Source organism: Salmo salar, chromosome ssa01, assembly GCF_905237065.1.
Source record: "Salmo salar chromosome ssa01, Ssal_v3.1, whole genome shotgun sequence".
NCBI classification, from domain to species: domain Eukaryota; kingdom Metazoa; phylum Chordata; class Actinopteri; order Salmoniformes; family Salmonidae; genus Salmo; species Salmo salar.
In genome coordinates, this window is record NC_059442.1 from 91,130,972 (window position 1) to 91,155,756 (window position 24,785).

Consider the following 24,785-nt stretch of genomic DNA (forward strand, 5'->3'; position numbering starts at 1 on the left):
AAACACAAGCACAAGCACAAAGCAAAATGCAGTGCTATCTGGCCCTAAATCGACAGTACACCGTGGCTAACTATTTAACCTGTTGGGGATAGAGGGCAGTATTTGCACGGCCGGATAAAAAACGTACCCGATTTAATCTGGTTATTACTACTGCCCAGAAACTAGAATATGCATATAATTTTTTGATTTGGATAGAAAACACCCTAAAGTTTCTAAAACTGTTTGAATGGTGTCTGTGAGTATAACAGAACTCATATGGCAGGCAAAAACCTGAGAAGATTCTGTACAGGAAGTGCCCTCTCTGACCATTTCTTGGCCTTCTACACTCTCTTTATGGAAAACTGAGGATCTCTGCTGTAACGTGACACTTTGTGAGGCTCCCATTGGCTCTCAGAAGGCGGCAGAACGTTGAATGATGACTTTGCAGCTCATGGCTGAAAAACAGTAGCGCATTTGGTAAGTGGTCGATCTGAGAACAATGAGACGGGGGCGCGCGCGCGCGTGAAGAGTCCATTTTAGATTTTGAGTCTTTGAACGAAAACAGGGTTTCCCGGTTTGAATATTATCGCTTTTTTACGAGAAAAATTGCATAAAAATTTATTTTAACCTGTTAGGGCTAGGGGGCAGTATATACACGGCCGGAAAAAAACGTAGCCGATTTAATCTGGTTATTACTACTGCCCAGAAACTAGAATATGCATATAATTATTGGCTTTGGATAGAAAACACCCTAAAGTTTCTAAAACTGTGAGTATAACAGAACTCATATTGCAGGCAAAAACCTGAGAAGATTCCTTACAGGAAGTGGCCTGTCTGACAAGTTCTTGTTCTTCTTGACTCTCTTTATTGAAAACTGAGGATCTTTGCTGTAACGTGACACTTCCTACGGCTCCCATAGGCTCTCAGAACCCGGGAAAAAGCTGAATGATGTAATTCCAGCCCCTGGCTGAAAAACATTAGCGCCTTTGGTAAGTGGTCTATCAGAGGACAATGAGACTGAGGCGCGTGCACGAGGCGACCCCATGTTTTCATTTTCTCTCTCTTTGAACGTAAACATGCTTTCCCGGTCGGAATATTATCGCTTTTTTACGAGAAAAATGGCATAAAAATGGATTTTAAACAGCGGTTGACATGCTTCGAAGTACGGTAATGGAATATTTAGAAATGTTTTGTCACGAAACGCGTCGTGCGCGTCACCCTTCTTTACACTTCGGATAGTGTCTTGAATGCACGAACAAAACAGAGGATATTTGAACATAACTATGGATTATTTTGAACCAAACCAACATTTGTTATTGAAGTAGAAGTCCAGGGAGTGCATTCTGACGTTAGAACAGCAAAGGTAATCCAATTTTTCTTATAGTAAATCTGAGTTTGGTGAGTGCCAAACTTGGTGGGTGTCAAAATAGCTAGCCCGTGATGGCGAGCTATCTACTCAGAATATTGCAAAATGTGCTTTTGCCGAAAAGCTATTTTAAAATCGGACATAGCGATTGCATAAAGGAGTTCTGTATCTATAATTCTTAAAATAATTGTTATGTTTTTTGTGAACGTTTATCGTGAGTAATTTAGTAAATTCACCGGAAGTTTGCGGTGGGTATACTAGTTCTGAACGTCACATGCTAATGTGAAAAGCTGGTTTTTGATATAAATATGAACTTGATTGAACAAAACATGCATGTATTGTATAACATAATGTCCTAGGAGTGTCATCTGATGAAGATCATCAAAGGTTAGTGCTGCATTTAGCTGTGGTTTGGGTTTATGTGACATTATATGCTAGCTTGAAAAATGGGTGTCTGATTATTTCTGGCTGGGTACTCTGCTGACATAATCTAATGTTTTGCTTTCGTTGTAAAGCCTTTTTGAAATCGGACAGTGTGGTTAGATTAACGAGAGTCTTGTCTTTAAAATGGTGTAAAATAGTCATATGTTTGAGAAATTGAAGTAATAGCATTTCTAAGGTATTTGAATATCGCGCCACGGGATTCCACTGGCTGTTGAGTAGGTGGGACGATTTCGTCCCACATACCCTAGAGAGGTTAACCATGGTTACTGATCAAAACCTTAAAAAAACCTTGACAAAGTACAGGCTCAGGTAGCACAGCCTTGCCATTGAGAAGGGTAGACACAGGAAAACCTGGCTCCCTGTAGAGGAAAGGCTGTGCAACCACTGCACAACAGCAGAACCTGAGACGGAGCTGCATTTTCTGACAAAATGTAAAAAATATAAAACAATTAGAGTGTAATTTCCCCAAATTTGAAACCCTTATTCAAGGTTTCAAAGACCTCTCTGATGAGAGTAGGCTACCCGTCCTGTTGGGGGAGGACGCAGAGATCTGTGGGTTGGCAGCGCACTACATTGCTGCCTGCCATAAGATGAGGGACAGTGTCTGACAGACCAATCAACCTGCACATGTCCTCTACTAAATGCTTATTGTTATTGTTCAATGTATGGTTATTTTGACCCTTGGTTATTGTTGTTATTGTTGTCCCATTGACAATTTGGATTCTTATTATTTTCATATTGTACATTTTCAAAGTAAGCTTTGGCAATATGTACATTGTTACGTCACGCCATTGTTACATCACGCCAAATTGAATTGAATTGAATTGAATCGAGAGAGAGAGAGAGAGAGAGAGAGAGAGAGAGAGAGAGAGAGAGAGAGAGAGAGAGAGAGAGAGAGAGAGAGAGAGAGAGAGAGAGAGAGAGAGATAGACATGCACACATCTGCACAGAAAAACAACGACCGATATGCACACAATCGCCTCGAGCATGTATAAGTAAGCACACGTAATGCATGCATGCAGGCTTACAACATTAAAAAAAACATACATATTCTTAGAAAAAAGACTGAAAAGGACAGCAGATGATGAACAAAGTGACAAGAATGGAAAAACAAAAAGCAGGACAAATACTAAACTTGCAATCAAAGATAGAGAGAATGAAGCCAAAAAATTGAATTTGGTTTTAATCAGTGAACAGCCAAATTTAGACAGACATACACACAGCGAGTCCCCAAAGGATTAGGACCCAGGCGGCAGGGTGTGTGTGTCTGTGTGTGCGTGTGCGTGCGTGTGTGTGTGTGTGTGTGTGTGTGTGTGTGTGTGCGTGCGTGCGTGAGTGTGTGTTTGTGCGTGCGTGCGCGTGTGTGTGTGCGTGCGCGTGTGTGTGTGCGTGTGTGTGTGTGTCCCACGAGACTGATTATCCATGAATGACTGATGATGGGTCTTTGTTTTCTCTCTCTCTGCACTGGGCTGAGAGCTTTCAGGAGACAGGAACACACTCACAGATCTGCATGTATATTCAACAGAGGATCCTGAATAGATTTAACGCTTTCATGTGTTACTGTATAACCTTCCACGCTGTTCCACGCTGATCCACACAGACACTTCCTTGCATACACACACAAAATACACACTCGCTTAAACACACACAGGTGCGCGCGCACGCACGTCTACACACACACTGGCAGTGGACGGACCAGCTAAATAACAGCTTATACTCAACCTTTATTCATTTAGGTAGCATTCATTGCAGTAAAATGTATTTTCCATTATAAAGTTGGTCAGACTGAACAGTTTACAGTCCAGACAGCAAAAAGTGCTAGAGAGAGACAGTACATTCGATAAAGAGGTTATCATGGACAACAGAAGGAAAAGAAAGGAGAGAGTACAACAGAATAGAATGAAAGGATCATGCTCCCTCAGCTTCAGGCAGATTCTCCATGCCCCTCTAGCGTCACTGTTCCCCTGTATTCCTTCACCTCTCTGTGAACCAAGGACCTCTCCATCCATCTAAGACCCCGACACTTTAACAGACAAACACTGCTCAATGGACAGCATTACAATATGAATGAGCAGAGCTGAGATGCAGCACCGAGAGCTGACATTAACCAAATAAGAAGCATACACATTTCAGCTGGACAATGCCATTTCAGGGCCATATCAGGTGGCTATTTGCAGATATTGAGGGTTGCCGTGGTGAGGGTTGCAGTGGCTGCATCTCTGGACGCTAGTGTGTGTTTCACGTGCCAGACCAGTTGCCCGAGAAGGATTCTCATCCTGGATGACATCATGTCTGTCCCTGTTAAATGATGTCATCGCTCTGGCTCTTGTGAACAGCGGATGCCTTGACCCCGAGGCAAGAGGTAGCTGTCCACAATAAGTGTCATCACTCAGTCCATAAGTTCACATCCCAGGAAAAAAAAATAAAATGGATTGGTTCCATTACGTTAACACATACTAATCAGCAGTGCCACTGACAAACACCCTGCAGAACAGATGCAGAGTAGAAATAATTAGTCAACCCATACAACAGCGTGCCAGCAGTACTACTGTGCACGTGAAAGAGAGCGCATGTGTGTGACTGGATGACTGGATGTGTGGCTGGCTGGCTGGCTGACTGGCGTGTAGTAGCTATTTGAAGAGCGCTGTACACTGTCTCTAAGTGTGGGCTAAACCACGTTATCTCCACCACCAACCTGCTGTACACTGTCTCTAAGCGTGGGCTAAACCACGTTCTCCACCACCAACCTGCTGTACACTGTCTCTAAGCGTGGGCTAAACCACGTTCTCCACCACCAACCTGCTGTACACTGTCTCTAAGCGTGGGCTAAACCACGTATCTCCACCACCAACCTGCTGTACACTGTCTCTAAGTGTGGGCTAAACCACGTTCTCCACCACCAACCTGCTGTACACTGTCTCTAAGTGTGGGCTAAACCACGTTCTCCACCACCAACCTGCTGTACACTGTCTCTAAGCGTGGGCTAAACCACGTTCTCCACCACCAACCTGCTGTACACTGTCTCTAAGTGTGGGCTAAACCACGTTCTCCACCACCAACCTGCTGTACACTGTCTCTAAGTGTGGGCTAAACCACGTTCTCCACCACCAACCTGCTGTACACTGTCTCTAAGTGTGGGCTAAACCACGTTCTCCACCACCAACCTGCTGTACACTGTCTCTAAACGTGGGCTAAACCACGTTATCTCCGCCACCAACCTGCTGTACACTGTCTCTAAGCGTGGGCTAAACCACGTTCTCCACCACCAACCTGCTGTACACTGTCTCTAAGCGTGGGCTAAACCACGTTCTCCACCACCAACCTGCTGTACACTGTCTCTAAGCGTGGGCTAAACCACGTTCTCCACCACCAACCTGCTGTACACTGTCTCTAAGCGTGGGCTAAACCACGTTCTCCACCACCAACCTGCTGTACACTGTCTCTAAGTGTGGGCTAAACCACGTTCTCCACCACCAACCTGCTGTACACTGTCTCTAAGCGTGGGCTAAACCACATTCTCCACCACCAACCTGCTGTACACTGTCTCTAAGCGTGGGCTAAACCACGTTCTCCACCACCAACCTGCTGTACACTGTCTCTAAGTGTGGGCTAAACCACGTTATCTCCACCACCAACCTGCTGTACACTGTCTCTAAGCGTGGGCTAAACCACGTTCTCCACCACCAACCTGCTGTACACTGTCTCTAAGCGTGGGCTAAACCACGTTCTCTACCACCAACCTGCTGTACACTGTCTCTAAGTGTGGGCTAAACCACGTTCTCCACCACCAACCTGCTGTCCACTGTCTCTAAGCGTGGGCTAAACCACGTTCTCCACCACCAACCTGCTGTACACTGTCTCTAAGCGTGGGCTAAACCACGTTATCTCCACCACCAACCTGCTGTACACTGTCTCTAAGCGTGGGCTAAACCACGTGATCTCCACCACCAACCTGCTGTACACTGTCTCTAAGCGTGGGCTAAACCACGTTATCTCCACCACCAACCTGCTGTACACTGTCTTTAAGCGTGGGCTAAACCACATGATCTCCACCACCAACCTGCTGTACACTGTCTCTAAGTGTGGGCTAAACCACGTTATCTCCACCACCAACCTGCTGTCCACTGTCTCTAAGCGTGGGCTAAACCACGTTCTCCACCACCAACCTGCTGTACACTGTCTCTAAGTGTGGGCTAAACCACGTTATCTCCACCACCAACCTGCTGTACACTGTCTCTAAGCGTGGGCTAAACCACATGATCTCCACCACCAACCTGCTGTACACTGTCTCTAAGCGTGGGCTAAACCACGTTATCTCCACCACCAACCTGCTGTACACTGTCTTTAAGCGTGGGCTAAACCACATGATCTCCACCACCAACCTGCTGTACACTGTCTCTAAGTGTGGGCTAAACCACGTTATCTCCACCACCAACCTGCTGTACACTGTCTTTAAGCGTGGGCTAAACCACATGATCTCCACCACCAACCTGCTGTACACTGTCTCTAAACGTGGGCTAAACCACGTTATCTCCACCACCAACCCGCTAGCGCTACCACCACCATCTCCAGCTCCAGAGAAGGGGTTGCCTCGCCTGCCATGTACACTGTCTTTAAGCGTGGGCTAAACCACATGATCTCCACCACCAACCTGCTGTACACTGTCTCTAAACGTGGGCTAAACCACGTTATCTCCACCACCAACCTGCTGTACACTGTCTCTAAGTGTGGGCTAAACCACGTTCTCCACCACCAACCTGCTGTACACTGTCTCTAAGTGTGGGCTAAACCACATTATCTCCACCACCAACCTGCTGTACACTGTCTCTAAGCGTGGGCTAAACCACATGATCTCCACCACCAACCTGCTGTACACTGTCTCTAAGCGTGGGCTAAACCACGTTATCTCCACCACCAACCTGCTGTACACTGTCTTTAAGCGTGGGCTAAACCACATGATCTCCACCACCAACCTGCTGTACACTGTCTCTAAGCGTGGGCTAAACCACGTTATCTCCACCACCAACCTGCTGTACACTGTCTTTAAGCGTGGGCTAAACCACATGATCTCCACCACCAACCTGCTGTACACTGTCTCTAAACGTGGGCTAAACCACGTTATCTCCACCACCAACCCGCTAGCGCTACCACCACCATCTCCAGCTCCAGAGAAGGGGTTGCCTCGCCTGCCATGCCCCTGATGAAGGCTTCTCACCTATGTAGAATGGTGAGGGGGGCTCGGGCCTGTCGCTTTCTCTACCTGTGGCTCGGCTGATCTGCTGACTCATCACTGACACACATACATACACACACACACACACACACAAACACACACTACTTATGAGCCAGAGTGTTCCCGCGGAGATGCTCGGATGAGTTGCCGGGGACGGCGGTCGGTGCTTTCAGGCGCCAGTAATCTGACTGGATTATCAACCAGGTGGAAATGCTCAGCCACTCTCACTCTCTTTCTTCCCCCTCTCCACTCGTCCTTTCCCTCTCTCCTCCTAGCCTCCCTGCTCCACTCTCCCTCCATCCTCACCCTCCTGCTGTTTAATTCCACCTCACCTCTTCTCCTTTCCCTGCCTCCTTCCTTCTCTTCTCTCCCCTCTCTCCCTTCATACAGTTAACTCCTCTCTCCCTTAATTCCACCTCCTCTCTTACTCTTCCTTTCTCACATATCCCTTTATCCTTTCTTCACATGTCCGTTCATATCCTCCTCTCCTCCTCCAAGTATTACAACAATGTGAGCAGAAATCACCAGCTGTGAGTCCTGTGGTGGGTGATCAGGGCTGGAGTGTACGGCTATAGACAGACACACATTCCAGCTTCTCCCTAAAGGACTGTTCACTACAACTTCAACCTTCTCCTGAGAGGACTGATCATAACACTTTCTCCCTTCTCCCTAGAGGACTGTTCATTACACATTCAGACTGGAGGACTGTTCATTACACCTTCTCCCTAGAAGAATGTTCATGACATCTTCTCCCTAGAGTACTGTTCATTACACCTTCTCCCTAGAGGACTGTTCATTACACCTTCTCCCTAGAGGACTGATCATAACACTTTCTCCCTAGAGGAATGTTCATTACACCTTCTCCCTAGAGGAATGTTCATGACACCTTCTCCCTAGAGGACTGTTCATTACACCTTCTCCCTAGAGGACTGTTCATTACACCTTCTCCCTAGAGGAATTTTCATGACACCTTCTCCCTAGAGGACTGTTCATTACACCTTCTCCCTAGAGGAATGTTCATGACACCTTCTCCCTAGAGGAATGTTCATTACACCTTCTCCCTAGAGGAATGTTCATGACACCTTCTCCCTACTCCCTAGAGGACTGTTCATTACACCTTCTTCCTTCTCCCTAGAGAACTGTTCATTACACCTTCTCCCAAGAAGACTGTTCATTACACCTTCTCCCTAAAGGACTGCTCATTACACCTTCTCCCTAAAGGACTGTTCATTACACCTTCTTCCTTCTCCCTGGAGGACTGTTCATTACACCTTCTCCCTACTCCCTAGAGAACTGTTCATTATATCTTCTCCCTACTCCCTAGAGAACTGTTCATCACAACCTTCTTCTTACTCCCTAGATGACTTTTCATTAGACCTTCTAACTAGGACTGTTCATTACACATTCTCCCCTCTCCTCAGAGGATTGTTCATTACACATTCTCCCCTCTCCTCAGAGGACTGTTCATTACATCTTCTCCCGTCTCCCTAGAGAACTGTTCATTACATCTTCTCCCCGCTCCTTAGACAACTGATCATTACATCTTCTCTCTGCTCCCTAGAGAAAGTTTCATTAAACCTTCTCCCAAGGACTGTTCGTTACACATTCTCCCTTCTCCCTAGAGGACTGTTCATTACACCTTCTCCCTTCTCAGGAGAGGACTGTTCATTACACCTTCTCCTTACTCCCTAGACAACTGTTCATTACACTTTCTCCCTACTCCCTAGACAACTGTTCATTACACCTTCTCCCTACTCCCTAGACAACTGTTCATTACACCTTCTCCCTACTCCCTAAACAACTGTTCATTACACCTTCTCCCTACTCCCTAGAGAACTGTTCATTATATCTTCTCCCTACTCCCTAGACGACTGTTCATTACACCTTCTCCTTACTCCCTAGATATCTGTTCATCACAACCTTCTTCTTACTCCCTAGAGAAAGTTTCATTAAAACTTCTCCCAAGGACTGTTCGTTACACATTCTTCCTGCTCCTTAGAGGACTGTTCATTACACCTTCTCCCTTCTCCCTAGATGACTGTTCATGACACCTTCTTCCTTCTCCCTAGAGGACTGTTCATTATACCTTCTTCCTTCTCCCTAGCGGACTGTTCATAACACCTTCTTCCTTCTCCCTAGACGACTGTTCATTACACCTTCTTCCTTCTCCCTAGAGGACTGTTCATTATACCTTCTTCCTTCTCCCTAGATGACTGTTCATTACACCTTCTTCCTTCTCCCTAGATGACTGTTCATTACACCTTCTTCCTTCTCCCTAGACGACTGTTCATGACATCTTCTCCCGAGAGGACTGTTCATTACACCTGCTCCCTAGAGGACTGTTCATTACACCTTCTCCCTAAAGGACTGTTCATTACACCTTCTCCCTGCTCCTTAGAGGACTGTTCATTATGCCTTCTCCCTTCTCCCTAAGGGACTGTTCATTACGCCTTCTCCCTAAAGGACTGTTCATTACACCTTCTTCCTGCTCCTTAGAGGACTGTCCATTACACCTTCTCCCTGCTCCCTAGAGGACTGTTCATTACACCTTCTCCCTAAAGGACTGTTAATTACACCTTCTCCCTGCTCCTTAGAGGACTGTTCATTATGCCTTCTCCCTTCTCCCTAAGGGACAGTTCATTACACCTTCTCCCTTCTCCCTAAGGGACTGTTCATTACGCCTTCTCCCTAAAGGACTGTTCATTACACCTTCTCCCTGCTCCTTAGAGGACTGTTCATTACACCTTCTCCCTTCTCCCTAAGGGACTGTTCATTACGCCTTCTCCCTAAAGGACTGTTCATTACACCTTCTTCCTGCTCCTTAGAGGACTGTCCATTACACCTTCTCCCTGCTCCCTAGAGGACTGTTCATTACACCTTCTCCCTAAAGGACTGTTCATTACACCTTCTCCCTGCTCCTTAGAGGACTGTTCATTATGCCTTCTCCCTTCTCCCTAAGGGACAGTTCATTACACCTTCTCCCTTCTCCCTAAGGGACTGTTCATTACGCCTTCTCCCTAAAGGACTGTTCATTACACCTTCTCCCTGCTCCTTAGAGGACTGTTCATTACACCTTCTCCCTTCTCCCTAAGGGACTGTTCATTACACCTTCTCCCTGCTCCTTAGAGGACTGTTCATTATGCCTTCTCCCTTCTCCCTAAGGGACTGTTCATTACACCTTCTCCCTGCTCCTTAGAGGACTGTTCATTATGCCTTCTCCCTTCTCCCTAAGGGACTGTTCATTACACCTTCTCCCTGCTCCTTAGAGGACTGTTCATTATGCCTTCTCCCTTCTCCCTAAGGGACTGTTCATTACACCTTCTCCCTGCTCCTTAGAGGACTGTTCATTATGCCTTCTCCCTTCTCCCTAAGGGACTGTTCATTACACCTTCTCCCTGCTCCTTAGAGGACTGTTCATTATGCCTTCTCCCTTCTCCCTAAGGGACTGTTCATTACACCTTCTCCCTGCTCCTTAGAGGACTGTTCATTATGCCTTCTCCCTTCTCCCTAAGGGACTGTTCATTACGCCTTCTCCCTTCTCCCTAAGGGACTGTTCATTATGCCTTCTCCCTAAAGGACTGTTCATTACACCTTCTCCCTGCTCCTTAGAGGACTGTTCATTATGCCTTCTCCCTTCTCCCTAAGGGACTGTTCATTACGCCTTCTCCCTTCTCCCTAAGGGACTGTTCATTACGCTTCTCCTTCTCCCTAAGGGACTGTTCATTACACCTTCTCCCTGCTCCTTAGAGGACTGTTCATTATGCCTTCTCCCTTCTCCCTAAGGGACTGTTCATTACACCTTCTCCCTGCTCCTTAGAGGACTGTTCATTATGCCTTCTCCCTTCTCCCTAAGGGACTGTTCATTACACCTTCTCCCTGCTCCTTAGAGGACTGTTCATTATGCCTTCTCCCTTCTCCCTAAGGGACTGTTCATTACGCCTTCTCCCTTCTCCCTAAGGGACTGTTCATTATGCCTTCTCCCTAAAGGACTGTTCATTACACCTTCTTCCTGCTCCTTAGAGGACTGTTCATTATGCCTTCTCCCTTCTCCCTAAGGGACTGTTCATTACGCCTTCTCCCTTCTCCCTAAGGGACTGTTCATTACGCCTTCTCCCTAAAGGACTGTTCATTACACCTTCTTCCTGCTCCTTAGAGGACTGTTCATTACACCTTCTCCCTGCTCCCTAGAGGACTGTTCATTACACCTTCTCCCTTCTCCCTAAAGGACTGTTCATTACACCTTCTTCCTGCTCCTTAGAGGACTGTCCATTACACCTTCTCCCTGCTCCCTAGAGGACTGTTCATTACACCTTCTCCCTGCTCTTATAGAGCAGTGGTTCACAAACTGTGGGGCGGCACACTAGTGGGCCCACCCAAAAAATATACATATATATTTTAAGGAACTCAGGCCATCTTTCAACTTACTCTCGAAAGTTCTAATAGTAGATTGCATAAGGTGACATTTCAAAGTTGGGTAGTGCATCATCAGTTTTCTTCTTGTCATGTCAACCATTGCATACCTTAGAGAGCTATTTATAACTTGTCAGAAATGTCCAGATGAACTAGCCCATGTCAGCTGACCTTTTTTAGCTAGGTTTTTTTATCCCAAGGATATTGTTGTAAAGTTTGAGTCACTCAAATATCACATGAATAAACATTAGACATGGCAAAATGTATAGAATTGCAAGAAAATAAGCTTTAAAGCTTTAAACTTGCAAAATGTTCTCTGCACCCCATGGCATCATGTGTAGAATTGCAGGAAATAAGCCTTAAACCTGCAAAATTGTATCTCCGCCAACAAAAGGGGTGTGAACAGTTTGTATCATGAACAGTGCTTGTGTCCATAGAAATACATGTGCTGGAAGGGAGGCCTGAGGGAAAAGGTTTGGGAACCCCTGCCGTAGAGGAACTATTCTAGATTCACAGCTAGCCTTAACTATGATCAGAGGACATTCTCCTCCGTCTAAAGGCACAGACAGACACACACCCTTATCTCCAACACACACCAGCCCAGAGAGGGAGACGAGTCTCTCCGTTTACTAACTCTATGTGTCTGGTCTACCTCTCACACAAACAGACAGGCAGACAGGCAGACAGACAAACAGACAGACAGGACGATAGGCAGACAGGCGGACAGACAGGCAGAACACGCTAACAACTCTGCCATTGGATGGGGGGGGGGGCTCTTCTCTGTAACCGTGGCGATCAAAGTCATGGCACCCCGAAGTTAGCACCTCAAACACCTTAGCCAATCAGCTTGCTCGCTGGCTCCGAGTCCAAACGAGGCATCAGAATGACTGGACAGGGCTGCGGAGGGTGAGACAGTGTCTGATACACACACACACACACACACAGAACACACATCACACACACGACACACACACATACACAAATACCCAACACACACACAGCAAACACACACAGAGGACAGTGTAGGAGCCAGTGCTGACATAATGAGACACAGCACTTATGGAGAAAGGAAAAGAGAGAGAGGGAGAGAGAGAAAAGGAGAAGAAAAGAGAGGGAGAGAAAAAGGAGAAGAGAGAGAGGGAGAGAAAAAGGAGAAGAGAGAGAGGGAGAGAAAAAGGAGAAGAGAGAGAGAGAGAGAGAGAGGGAAAAGCAAGAGATTAAAGAAAGAGAGAGCCAACGAGGATCTGACAGACAGGTCTGCAGGCCTCTCTGAAACATGATTATTACAGCACTAAGCCCGAGCTGCTACAGATAGGAAACCCTTGTCTGTCCAGCGGCTTTCAGGTGTGTGTGCATGTGCGGAAGTGTTTAACTATTCTTGTGGGAATCAGAAATTCCCACAAGAATAGTAAACGAACAATTTTGCAAGTCATCACAAGATCAAATGCTATTTCTAGGGGGTTTAGGATTAGGGTTAGAATTACGTTAAGGGTTAGGGTTAGGAGCTAGGGTTAGTCTTAGGGTTAGGATTAGGAGCTAGGGTTAGGGTTAGGTTTAGGGTTAAGGTTAGGTTTTTGGATTAAGGTTAGGGTTAGAGGTTATGGAAAATAGGATTTTGAATGGGACTGAATTGTGTGTCGCTACAAGGTTAGCTGTAAAAGACTGTGTGTGTTTGTGTGTGTGTGTGTGTGTGTATGTGTGTGTGTGTGTGTGTGTGTGTGTGTGTGTGTGTGTGTGTGTGTGTGTGTGTGTGTGTGTGTGTGTGTGTGTGTGTGTGTGTGTGTGTGTGTGTGTGTGTGTGTGTGTGTATGTGTGTGTGTCGGCCTCTTTCTTTCTCAAACATAAGCATGTACACACACACACACTAATCCACACCTTCTGAAAAGTGACACACCTGTGCAAGGAGGCTCAGCCACACCCTCCATGATACAGCACACCTGTTCAACTATACATCTACCTACAGACTAGACACAACCCTCATCTGCACTGAAACAACTACAGCGTAGAGGGGGGAGGGAAAGAAAGAGAGAGAAAGAGAGAGAGAGAGAGAGAGAGAGAGAGAGAGAGAGAGAGAGAGAGAGAGAGAGAGAGAGAGAGAGAGAGAGAGAGAGAGAGAGAGAGAGAGAGAGAGAGAGAGAGAGAGAGAGAGAGAGAGAGAGAGAGAGAGAGAGAGAGAGAGAGAGAAATGCAGATGAGAAAATGTATGAGGAATAGAATGACAAATGATCCCAGTTCAGATATGAACCTCACAGCCAACACAATATCACTGGTGTTCATTTGAGGGGCTGGTCTTTATAGCTATGCTATATAATAGTGATAACAGCCATTTAGTCACCTCATCATGCGCAACAGACACTATGCAGATCCTTATAAGGACGTGGATGTTATAGATGGATCATATACAGATTTAGCAAAAACAACGATGATAAAAGAAGGAAATTGACATTTTTCCTCACCATTTCCTCATAAGATTCTGGAATTACCCTGCTGCAGAAGCAAAACATTGGTGAATCTGTGTGTGTGTGTGTGTGTGTGTGTGTGTGTGTGTGTGTGTGTGTGTGTGTGTGTGTGTGTGTGTGTGTGTGTGTGTGTGTGTGTGTGTGTGTGTGTGTGTGTGTGTGTTCTGGGGGAGAGTCATCCCAGGAAGAGGAGATCTAACTAACCCCCAAAAATCTTTCCTCCTCCCCCTGACTCTCCCCTGACGCCCCCGCCTGCCCTGCCTGCACCACACAGCCACACATCACAACAACCCCCTGCCCAGTGGCCTAGGGCCAGGCAGACAGCTATCTGAATCTCAAGGGGTGCCCAAAACAAAGTGCCCCCCTCCCCAGCCCCTTTACAACAGAACCCCATCCAAAAAACAATCCCCATCAGAATATCAGTCATCCATCAGTAATAATGAAGTAATACTGAAGTACTGGCATTCTAAATATAATAATATACAATGTGAAACACTTTGAGACTATATAAACGCTAAAAGACTATAAAAATGCAATTCATATAGTTATTATTATTACAATAATACTCTGTGATAAGATAGCTTCACCAGCAAAGTTACTGTACAAGAAAATAGAGCAGACAATGCCTAACGCTCTCAAATGCACAGCTAAATACCACGTGCTGCTGCTGTAAAATGCCCATATAGGTGGTGAGAATAAATTCAGTCTGTATTTAATTTGTCAATTTAACCATCATTTTCATTTTTACTTTATTAAATCTTTATTCAACCTTTATTCAGAAGGTATAGTCACTAAATGTGTATTTACAAAGACGGCCAGGCATACTAAACGATTCAAATTCCCAATTTAATTGATAAGCGTAATGCATTTAGACCAACATCTATAGCTAGAAAATAAATGTTCTTAACTATAACGACAACAACACGGGTTCGTATCTCAACGTTTAATAAGAAATTCATGTGATTTCAATCAAGACACATAGGTTTTATATTTATACACGCATTCGCTCGGTTTTACGATTCACTACATGATTAGGTGCAGCAGACACCCCTCCCCCAGCCTTCACTTACACACACACATACACACACACCGTCACTCCCCCCTCCCCTCCTCCTTTAGGACAGGATACCAAAGCTACTTGTTAAAATCTAATGCATGCACTGTCAAACCATTCTCGCCCGTCACGTCCGCGCTCAATATAGATACCGGATTGTCTGGTAATACGCGCACCTCTATTAGCGCGAGCTCCTCTCCACTCCTACGGACTGACCCCCGGTCTCGGACTCAGGACAGTCCCGGGGCCTCACCGAAGACGGAAAGGAACGCACCAGCTCTCACGTCACTCCTCCACACGCACCACGCTCACGTGAATAGGTCTACAGTAGCCTAGCCTACGCACATACAACAATAATTTTAGCAAAGGACAAATGTTTGATGGTAAATGAGACAACATAAAGTTACAAATGGATTAAAACCCATTTATAACATTACGATTAGTCCATTTAACTAAACTGATTTTGGGAGGGTGAAACTATCCAACTTCATTTGGAAAGATTCCATGTCACTTGAAAGCAAATAATGTATTGTAGGCCTAATAATCCCTTACTCTTTCTGAATAATCCCATAATATTTCTTAATTTTGTAATAATCTGTTATTTAATAACGTTGTATTTTGTGTTCTAACTGTATTGGCTAGAATAGGCTTAGTCTCACTAAATCTGTAATTTAACAAATTAAGTTTATTTTGTGTTTACTTGTATAAAATCCACGCTTATTTTTCATATTAAAGTAGCCTACACTCGGTTCTGACAGGGTATGTAAGAAACAGCGCTAGAAACGGTTCAATAAAATATAATATTGACTAAAACTGGAACATAAAATATCAAGAGTCCACAGTAATTCCTAATTTCGAGAATGACCACATCGTCTAACTCATTTCCTTTTCCAATAAACTCTCGTTCGTCCCTGACAAACTGCAGGGTTAAGTTTACCACGGGAGACGCACACGGTATGTCCGTCCCACTTTCAAACAGTCCAAAAACACCAGAGACCCTTTTTTAAAATCGTACAATAAATCTTATATTCCAACAAATTCGTATTCACACCAACCTGAATGCGGGGCCATGGCGATGTGAGAAGAATAGTATTTTCCAGGCTGGAAGTGAGCGGGGTGCTGCACGGTGCCTCGGCCGCCAGAAGCTATCCGAGAGGAGGCGTGGTGAACCAACGCGCCCCGCTCTGTCAAGAGGTGGTGTGGAGGAGCGAAATCCCGGCTTTCCATTCTGTCGAGAAGCAATAAATCCCAAATCCAGAGGAAAAGCCAGAAGCATCGAACGCTGCCTAGATGCAATAATCCCTTTTATGAACTTCGGATAGGTCGTCTTGAACTCATTCGAGTATTTGCCTTGCCCACCAAAAAGTATGTCCCGGTCATGTTCTACAAAGAGAAAACACAAGACCACGTCAATGCACTGAAAACAATGGGACAAAATCTCTGAAAGATCAATTTAGGCGTGTAATTCTCACACGCATCCTGTCTAATGTTGCCAACTACACTTTATTTCCTTGCATAACAAAAGTATAACATTAAGTGTCTTTAAGTATCAGTAAAAGAATGCTAAAAGGTTTGACTAAATGAAACCCCAAAACAAATAGCCTACCCAGTCTACAGTATTCTACGGTAGACTACAGACTCAAACCGCCTACTCGTCTTCATGGCAGACAAGAAAGAGCAGGGTGGCTACAAACGGAACAACAAAAGGAGTGGTCATCTTAAACTACGGGTTGTTTCACTGTAGGGGATCATAAAGCTATACTACTTCGGCGTATTCTGAAACCTATAGATGAGAGTCTGGGGGGGGGGTCTACCATCTCTCAGTCTCACGTCGGAATTAAACGTTCATCCATATCTCACCTGAAGCAAATGTTTGATCTTTCAGTCAGTCCATTACAGACCAATTTTGTCATTTTCAAACTCCAAGCATCAAAACTGCTTCCTTGACCATAGCCTACTGCAAATCATCAAAAGGCTACATTATAAATATGTCGATGTAAACAAAATTCTATTAAGACTTAAATGTAGGCATAAATATATTGAAATGTATCAGCTACAGTATTTTGTTAGACTTGGGACAATTCTGTCACGTCCGTGAATTTTGACTGGCTCATTTATGTCTGTAAATGTGTATTTTCTTTACTGGCATATATAGCCTGAATTTGCTTGAGAAAAGGCATTGAAATCGCTTGTTTATGGCAAAGGTAATGTAATAGTTAAGTCAACATTGCCTTTCACCCCTTTCACAATGGTAATCACTTATAATGCATGTATGGGTGGGTGCAACCGTGGGACATGTATAATAACAACACCAACTAAATTACGTTTACCGCCGGGGATAGAGACGTAAGCAATAAATATAGGAATGGGAATCAACATGCTCATATGTGCCTTATACCCCTAGTCATTCAGTTCAATAGGACACCCCATGGCGCTCAAATTTGGATAGGTGAGCCTGTGTTCACAAAACACATCTCACTGGGCAATGTATTAGGCCGCTTCAATAGCACCTCCATTCAGGCACTACTGATACCGTGATTGGTGAACTTCAATTATATCAGCAAAATCCAAGGTAAGAGAACAAAGAACGTATAAAATGGCGAGCTAAACCAACTGGTCCTCTTGCTATTTCAATGAGAAAAGTATACAGCGAACATTCTACTCTAGAACAGTAGTCAAACTGAAACGTTCAGGAATTCTGAGCCAGACAAGCCTCTCTCAACGACAGAGCAGAGGCGTATATGTTCAGGCAGCATAGGCTACTGACGACTGTGTGTGTGTGTGTGTGTGTGTGCGCGCCCGCACGGTGCTCAGTGAGAGACTTGCAGATGTATCCAAATCCTTGAGCATGACAACGTGTTAGAGTGTATTTTCATTCAAAATGTTGACAATCGTTGAAAAATGGTCTTGGTCATGAATGACCTACACGCCTCACAATGTGATAAAAAAAATATGTTTCATTCTGTTACAAAAAACGGTCTTAGAATGCATAGAACCAAATACATTTCAATTATATTAAAATAATTACATTTTAAACGTGCACATTTTGTATGCTATTTTTATTCAAATAGTCACATTAAAGGCTAAAGGTGCTTTCAGAGTGAAAGTTTAAAGTGTTTTATCTTCTTTATGTGTAATAGTGGAACCATGAAAAAACTATTATGGAATTTAATTTTGCAACAATCGAAGATACATCGCTTCCTCTCATTTCACGCAGAATATTTTTACATTATTCCTCGTAAACAAACGTCTAAAATGTTTACATTCCAAGTCAACACGAAGCCACTTAAGCTATGCATTTCGACCAAACAACATCTACAATCAATGTAGGACCCTAGGCCTACCGTCCTTCAACAATATCACTGAGCTGACTAGAGGCCATCACATAAAAAAAAAACATTAAAATCTGATTAAAAAACAGGTAGCCTGGGCCTAATTTAAATCTGGGATCAACGTGGGAGTAGGCTAGGAGACGCTGAGACTTCCTTTCCTTCCACTCCTCTCTGCCAGACAGTCTTTCCCCCCTCCTCCATCGCTGCCCCAAAGGGTCAAACTATCAGGAGACAAAAAAAAAACCTTTCGAAACTACCAGCCGAATGGCAATACACGAAAAGCCTGCCTAAACACGGAGGTGGAACAAGCACGAATTTCTCCTTTCTTCCCAATCCCCCACATGAGATGAGATTGTAATAAAACGAAGGCATTTTGGGCATAGAACGCACAAACTCTTCGGAAAATAATAGACTCATAAGGGCATCACTGTTATCACTGTTATTTGTTCACTACAGGGCTTTACGTTAGGCCCAAGAGCTGCAATTCACGATTTTGCAGTAAAGCGAAGTCACAAACCATAACTGAGATACTAAATCAAGATATTCAAAGGCCAGTTAAGCGAAAGACACACTCCAAGAGGGACACTCCAAGCACAGCGAAACCTGCCTGGTGGGACTCGGCAAGAGCTGTCTACTGGCAAAGCCCCCTCGATAACAACTGTGAAAAACTGCAGCTGGCCAAGCCTATAATCAAATAGGCCTACTGATATTAAAACAACTAAACTACAATATAATCCATTATTAGTGGTATCTGAATAGCGCGTATAAGCGCGTCTTATAATGCATAGAACCAAATACATTTAAATTCTGTTAAAATAATTATATTTTAAACGTGGCACCTTATCTCTTCAGGAGAGAGGTTTTGTAGATGATTGTTTAATTGTACAATAACAATTATTGTCTATACAACAATCAACGTTTAGCTTGTCAACAGCATAAGAAAGGAACCTTCACTTGGCTTAAGTACAAATATTAAAATGGCTATATTCTCATGCATTTTTGTTATATACTATAGTCATTATAGTATTTGTCATTGTACTATTTATAATCATTATTATTTTGTTAGAAATATGAATATTGTTGTTACTTTCATTATATTACTATACTACTGGACTACTACTAAGCAATAGAACATATGTGCCGTGTGATTTAAATTAATGCATCTTGTCTTTACGCAGTCTAAAATAACCCATAAATGTTCTACTACAAAGACTCTTTTAAAAGCAGAAGTTGAAAGTATAGATGTTTATTATTACACACATTCAAAATGGACACAATAAATAAATTACTTACTGGTAAGTTATTCCTTGCATAACAATTAATGATTAAAAAAAATTGTACAAAAATATACAAAGGAAAAAAAGCGGCGTACAAAAAGGAAAACATGTGGAAATAGTTACATCCTAGTCTGCAGATTGTAGTGTGCAGTTGAGGCATAGAGATGCATCGTAGAAGTACAGGCTTCTAGTGAATCTAAGCTCGTACATCCACACAGAAACTCTCCCACTGTATCCGCTAGTGCCACTCAACTACGAGCGAAGGAGGGACAGTAGGGGAACGCGCTCTCCCATTGGTTTGATAAATACAATGAGAAGCGTGTCCGTGAGGCGCGCCCCGCGATAAACAGAAACTCTGATTGGAAGATGCCCTGAACCAATAGGAATGCTGCTGGATTCCTAAACCAAAACGGCGGGCGTTTGATTTAAGCCCTTGCCAGAGCATAGCCCTTTCCAGAGCGTAGCATGCAAATGCCAGGAGATATCATCAAAACACAGCACAGCTCTGTAAGTGAACAGCAGAAAATACAGGACTTTTGATCACTAGAAAGTCCACAGAATATTTTGTGATCACATGAACTACACGTCAATCACCAAACTACGTTAAAACAATTATTTTCTTTTGGATAATTTAACTAGGCAAGTCAGTTAAGGACAAATTCTTATTTACAATGACGGCCTAGGAACAGTGGGTTAACTGTCTTGTTCATGGGCAGAACGACAGAATTTTACCTCGTCAGCTCGGGGATTCAACCTAGCAACCTTTTTGGTTTCTGGCCCAATGCTCTAACCACTAGGCTACCTGCCGCCCCAGTTTTTATTTGTATTATTTTACAATAACGTTTTTTTTTTCAAAGCTTCACACTTAGACCTTACTTATGTCACCAGAAATAGGCAAACGTTTTCAATTACCAGTTTAATCAGGCCAATTTAATTTATTTAGGCCTATAACTTGCTTAATAACCTTAATAAACACGTATAATAAAATGGCTTACACCTGAGTATCCCATTTATTATGAATTGCCTACAAATATGTATTTGTAAAATAAGCTAAATATAGGCCAAATAGTAGCTTAAAAGACAACTAAAGAACAATAGAAATGCAGGAGGAAGTCAAATTTGATTCTAATAGACTAAATTACTGGGGAAGTAAAAACGTTGGTGTCTGTTTATGTTTACTGTCATGACACACACGCACACACACTTAGGGAAATCGAATCACAATGTAATTGTACTGTCCTCGGGTTAGTTTTGCTTATAGTTCACAAATGTTTTTAATTAAAGAAGGAAGGATATGGCCTTGCATATTTCCATGCTAAAAATCATGAGCTATAAGCTAATATTCCAAGTTTGTTTTAACTGGAAGTAAAGGGTTAAAACTCCAGCCTTCGGTCTGTGTAAAGTGTCTGATTGGTTGGCATGTTGCCAGAGAGCTGTCAATCACAAAGTGTAAACAAGGCTCTGATTGGCTGCTGGCCAGTCCGCACTGGGCTGACTGAAAAAAGCAATTACTGGCCCTGCGGTTTCAAGGCGGCCCCGGGTTGAATGATGAAAGGAGATAAGGAGTGGCTGTTTCAAGGCGCCCCCACGGCGAACCCCGTTGGCCCCAGAGCAAAAGTGGTGTCAAGAGTGACTAAATCAAAGGGAATACGTTAAAAAGGGGGAAATTACATGTTGTATTAAACGTAGAGGCTAGAATTGCGGATTAATGCGATGGAATAACAACGTTACATAGAGAAAATGGAAGGTAAAATGGCTTCTATGACAGGAAACAACTATTTAGCTCTTATTGGAAATGAAAATGCTGTTTTTCCAAGAAACACGCGGAGATGGAGCGCGAGAGTGATTATGTGGTAGAAAACGTTGGACTCGTGTCCAATACATCCGTGTTTCTAAAACGTTCGTGTACGTTTTTATTGCAGCTATTCAGTAACCATGCTAAAGTAAGTGGATATTTCCGTTTTTAAATAAATTACAATCGCAAATTGGATTATTACCATAACTGTTCAAGGACACCTCACATGGGTGTTGGTTTACTTGTTACCATGAATTGGGATTAGCTACATACATTGTTTGCTACAAGAAAACATAAACAATAGTCTATATCAATAAAGGTGGAAAATAATGACAGAGAAACATTTTTAGAAACATGTTCTCTCTAAGAATAGGCTAAATCCAATCTCTTGTAATTCAGAACGGTCCTATATTGCTTTATTGGTGAAGGATTTCATAATTAAATTAACTGATTAAACACAGGTTAATAATACTAGCCTAATGATAATAGTAATGAAAATGTATGTAAAATATCATAGTTTATTACTCAAGGTTATAACACTGGTGACATTTGACTGACATGTTATAAATGTTCTTAGGTCTAACTGCTAAAAAAAAGAAAGAGGTAATGTACCCATAAAATAATCATGATATAATTGACTGCAAAACCATAATTTAGACAACATAAAAATCCCAGACAAAGCTGATATCTCTGCATTTCTGGGGTAGATCTAATGAGCAGACAGACAGAAAAAAATATTAGATTTGTACTTTTGATATCTGCATTATTCAATCAATCTCCTTTTGGTAAAACCACAACAAACACCCCAATCCCAACATCTGACCAGCAGTATCAAACAACATCCAAAATTGTCTGTCCTGGACAACGGCAATGCAAATAAATGTAGCTTAGAAATTAGTATTTTATGTATTGCAACAAATTAATTAATAAATAAAATAATATAAAAACTAATAGATTTTTGCGCATAATCCGTAACTGAATCGTTCGCTCACCCTGCACCCTCACCCTGCACCCTACATATGCACACCGCATTCCATGGGTCCTGACCCCCAGTGGCCTGTCGATGGGTTGGAGTCGTCGTCATCCCCCACAGACACACACGATCTCTACGCTTTGACTAAACCCACTGGGCACACACTGGTTGAATCAACGTTGTTTCCACGTCTTTTCAATTAAATTAAGTTGAACCAACGTGGAATAGATGTTGAATTGACGTCTGTGCCAAGTGGGAAAGGTCCAAATCTGATCATCGATATTCCGAGGACAAACTTGTGCCGCCCCAAATGTGCCAAATATAGTGCCGATTAGGCTGATAAAAACAGACGAAGCCCGTGAGATACTACATTCGTAAAACCACTGTAATGTCGGATATATAGGCAGCAGTTTCTATTCAACCTAAATGTCATTCTTTCATTGAGTTAGGAGGTGCATGCTCAGTGATAAACAGAGGCGCCTTCCTCTACAGATACAATTAAAAAAAAATCATTAATATCGTTGTGATTTCCCCCGAAGAAATCACCTTCCAACCTCACGCTCCCATTCCATTCTCTAGCACGGTTGTCTTTAAAACTAATGACAACGGGACAATACAGAATTATGTTCCTAGCTTCACAAAAAGGGTCCCGCACTTAAAACAGAAATCTGCATTTAATTTATTTAGTGACAAGAAAAAGCCCTTTACTGCCTGATTTGTATTGGTTCTTTTTCACTTAAAAGGTGGGGGGTTGGGTGGGTGCTCGCCTGCTCGATGTGTATAGAAAGCATAACACACACACACGCACACGCACACACACTCTTTTATTTTCTCTTCTCATTTCTCTCTCGTCCGTGTGCCAGCGCGATCTACCCTATACCGAGGGGGCGCGCGGATAATTAATGCGGATTGACTGATTGCTCTTGAAACAGACCGGTCCTGCGCGAGGGATTGTCCTCGAGCAATGAAGCGTTCTTGACTGACACTTTCCCCCCTTCCCTTCCCCTCTCACACCCAAACTAATAGAGCGGTGCGCTTTTTCGCAAGGAAAGGCCCACTTCCAAAAACCCAGGCTGGAGTTTTCATTTCCGCTGGAGAGAAGAGCGTCTTTCTGTTTGACCTGCGTTCTCACCATGACCATCTAGAACCAAAGAACGTCCGCGCTGCACAGTTCGCTCGCCTCAGCGCTCGAGGCAATCTCTGTATGTAAAGGGAGCTTGCTGCTTGTAGCATGTGCGCACGTGTCAGTGTAAAAGGACAGAGTATTCTAAATAAATAAGGGGTGTCACGTATAGGTGCGTTGGCCCTAAGGTAAAGCTGAAAGAACTTAGTGCGGGTATAGCTACATATTTATCAGCGCAATTTGCAGTCGACGGGAATCACTGACTGCCCGGGGAGGTAAATGAGGGCCAACTGGAGGTCTCTACGAGAGGCCCTCTATAGCGGGCAACAATTCTATTCTCACGAAAATATTCCTGATGTCCCTTAATGATGACGAATTCCAAACAGGGCCTTTCACAAGGAAAACGCCTTAACAAGTTAAATGCATAGCCTGATACCTCCGAGACATGGATGAAATTACTCACCGACTGAAATATAGAAATTCAATTTATTGAAATCTCTCTGCGGATATTACCACATGTATAACATGTATAACATTTATAACACTACATTTATAACATTTAGTGAAAAAAGGTATTAAATGTATGTGCAGGTTATGTCTGGAGCTATGGGAGTAGCTTATACACGTTAAGCCCTATATTTTGATGGTTTTAGTGGTCAACAAGGGTGTGTGGAGACTGCAACTCAGCAACTTTTCAGTTTGTGTGTTTTTAGGCCTACATCTATCAATAAATTCAACTTTGGTAGGCTATAGCCTAATGCACCCAATGTGCAGGTCCCCAAAACCATGGTGAGGACACAAAATATGACATGATGGACTAGAACTTTGGCCTACATAAAAGCAACGTGACCTAAAACATAAAGAACGGGCCACACGCTACAGCAACGGAATGGTTGGAAACCAAATATCTCCAATGTTAGCAGTATTGAGTTGTTTTTCTTCAGCTTATTATAAACATATTTTTTTTTAAATAAGAAATGTTTTCTTGAACCTCATTTTTACAAATGTATATTGGCTGAATACTTCTTGCACATTAATGTATTTTGGTGACCACCCAAAATAGCCAAGATCTACATTTTCAGCGGCGAGTGAATTATATTACAAGTCAACAAAGTGAAATGAACCACAAAACATTATAAATAAATTGTTAATGTCATGGACAACATACCTTTTTTTATCGCAAACTTGCAGATTGCCAGCTTGTTTCTGCTTTTCGACATCTTGCCAAACAACAATGGGTTTAGGCTGCAGAATGCCATCCATTACCGAGGTCGTCATCGTGTAACACGTCCTCATTATCAGCATTTGAACATACATGAAGCAGCCTTCTAAAGCCCCCG

General features: G+C 43.4%; 1 protein-coding gene across 1 annotated transcript in view; it reads right to left on the reverse strand.

Annotated features, from left to right (window-relative positions):
- The window catches only part of LOC106610139 (BAH and coiled-coil domain-containing protein 1), a 131,554-nt gene extending 106,977 nt beyond the window's left edge, over nucleotides 1-24,577 (reverse strand). Inside the window, 2 exon segments of the mRNA XM_045724286.1 lie at nucleotides 16,001-16,328; nucleotides 19,571-24,577. Coding sequence (XP_045580242.1) covers nucleotides 16,001-16,172 — 172 coding nt within the window. The 5' untranslated portion in view covers nucleotides 16,173-16,328; nucleotides 19,571-24,577.
- Between the last annotated feature and the right edge of the window lie 208 nt (nucleotides 24,578-24,785).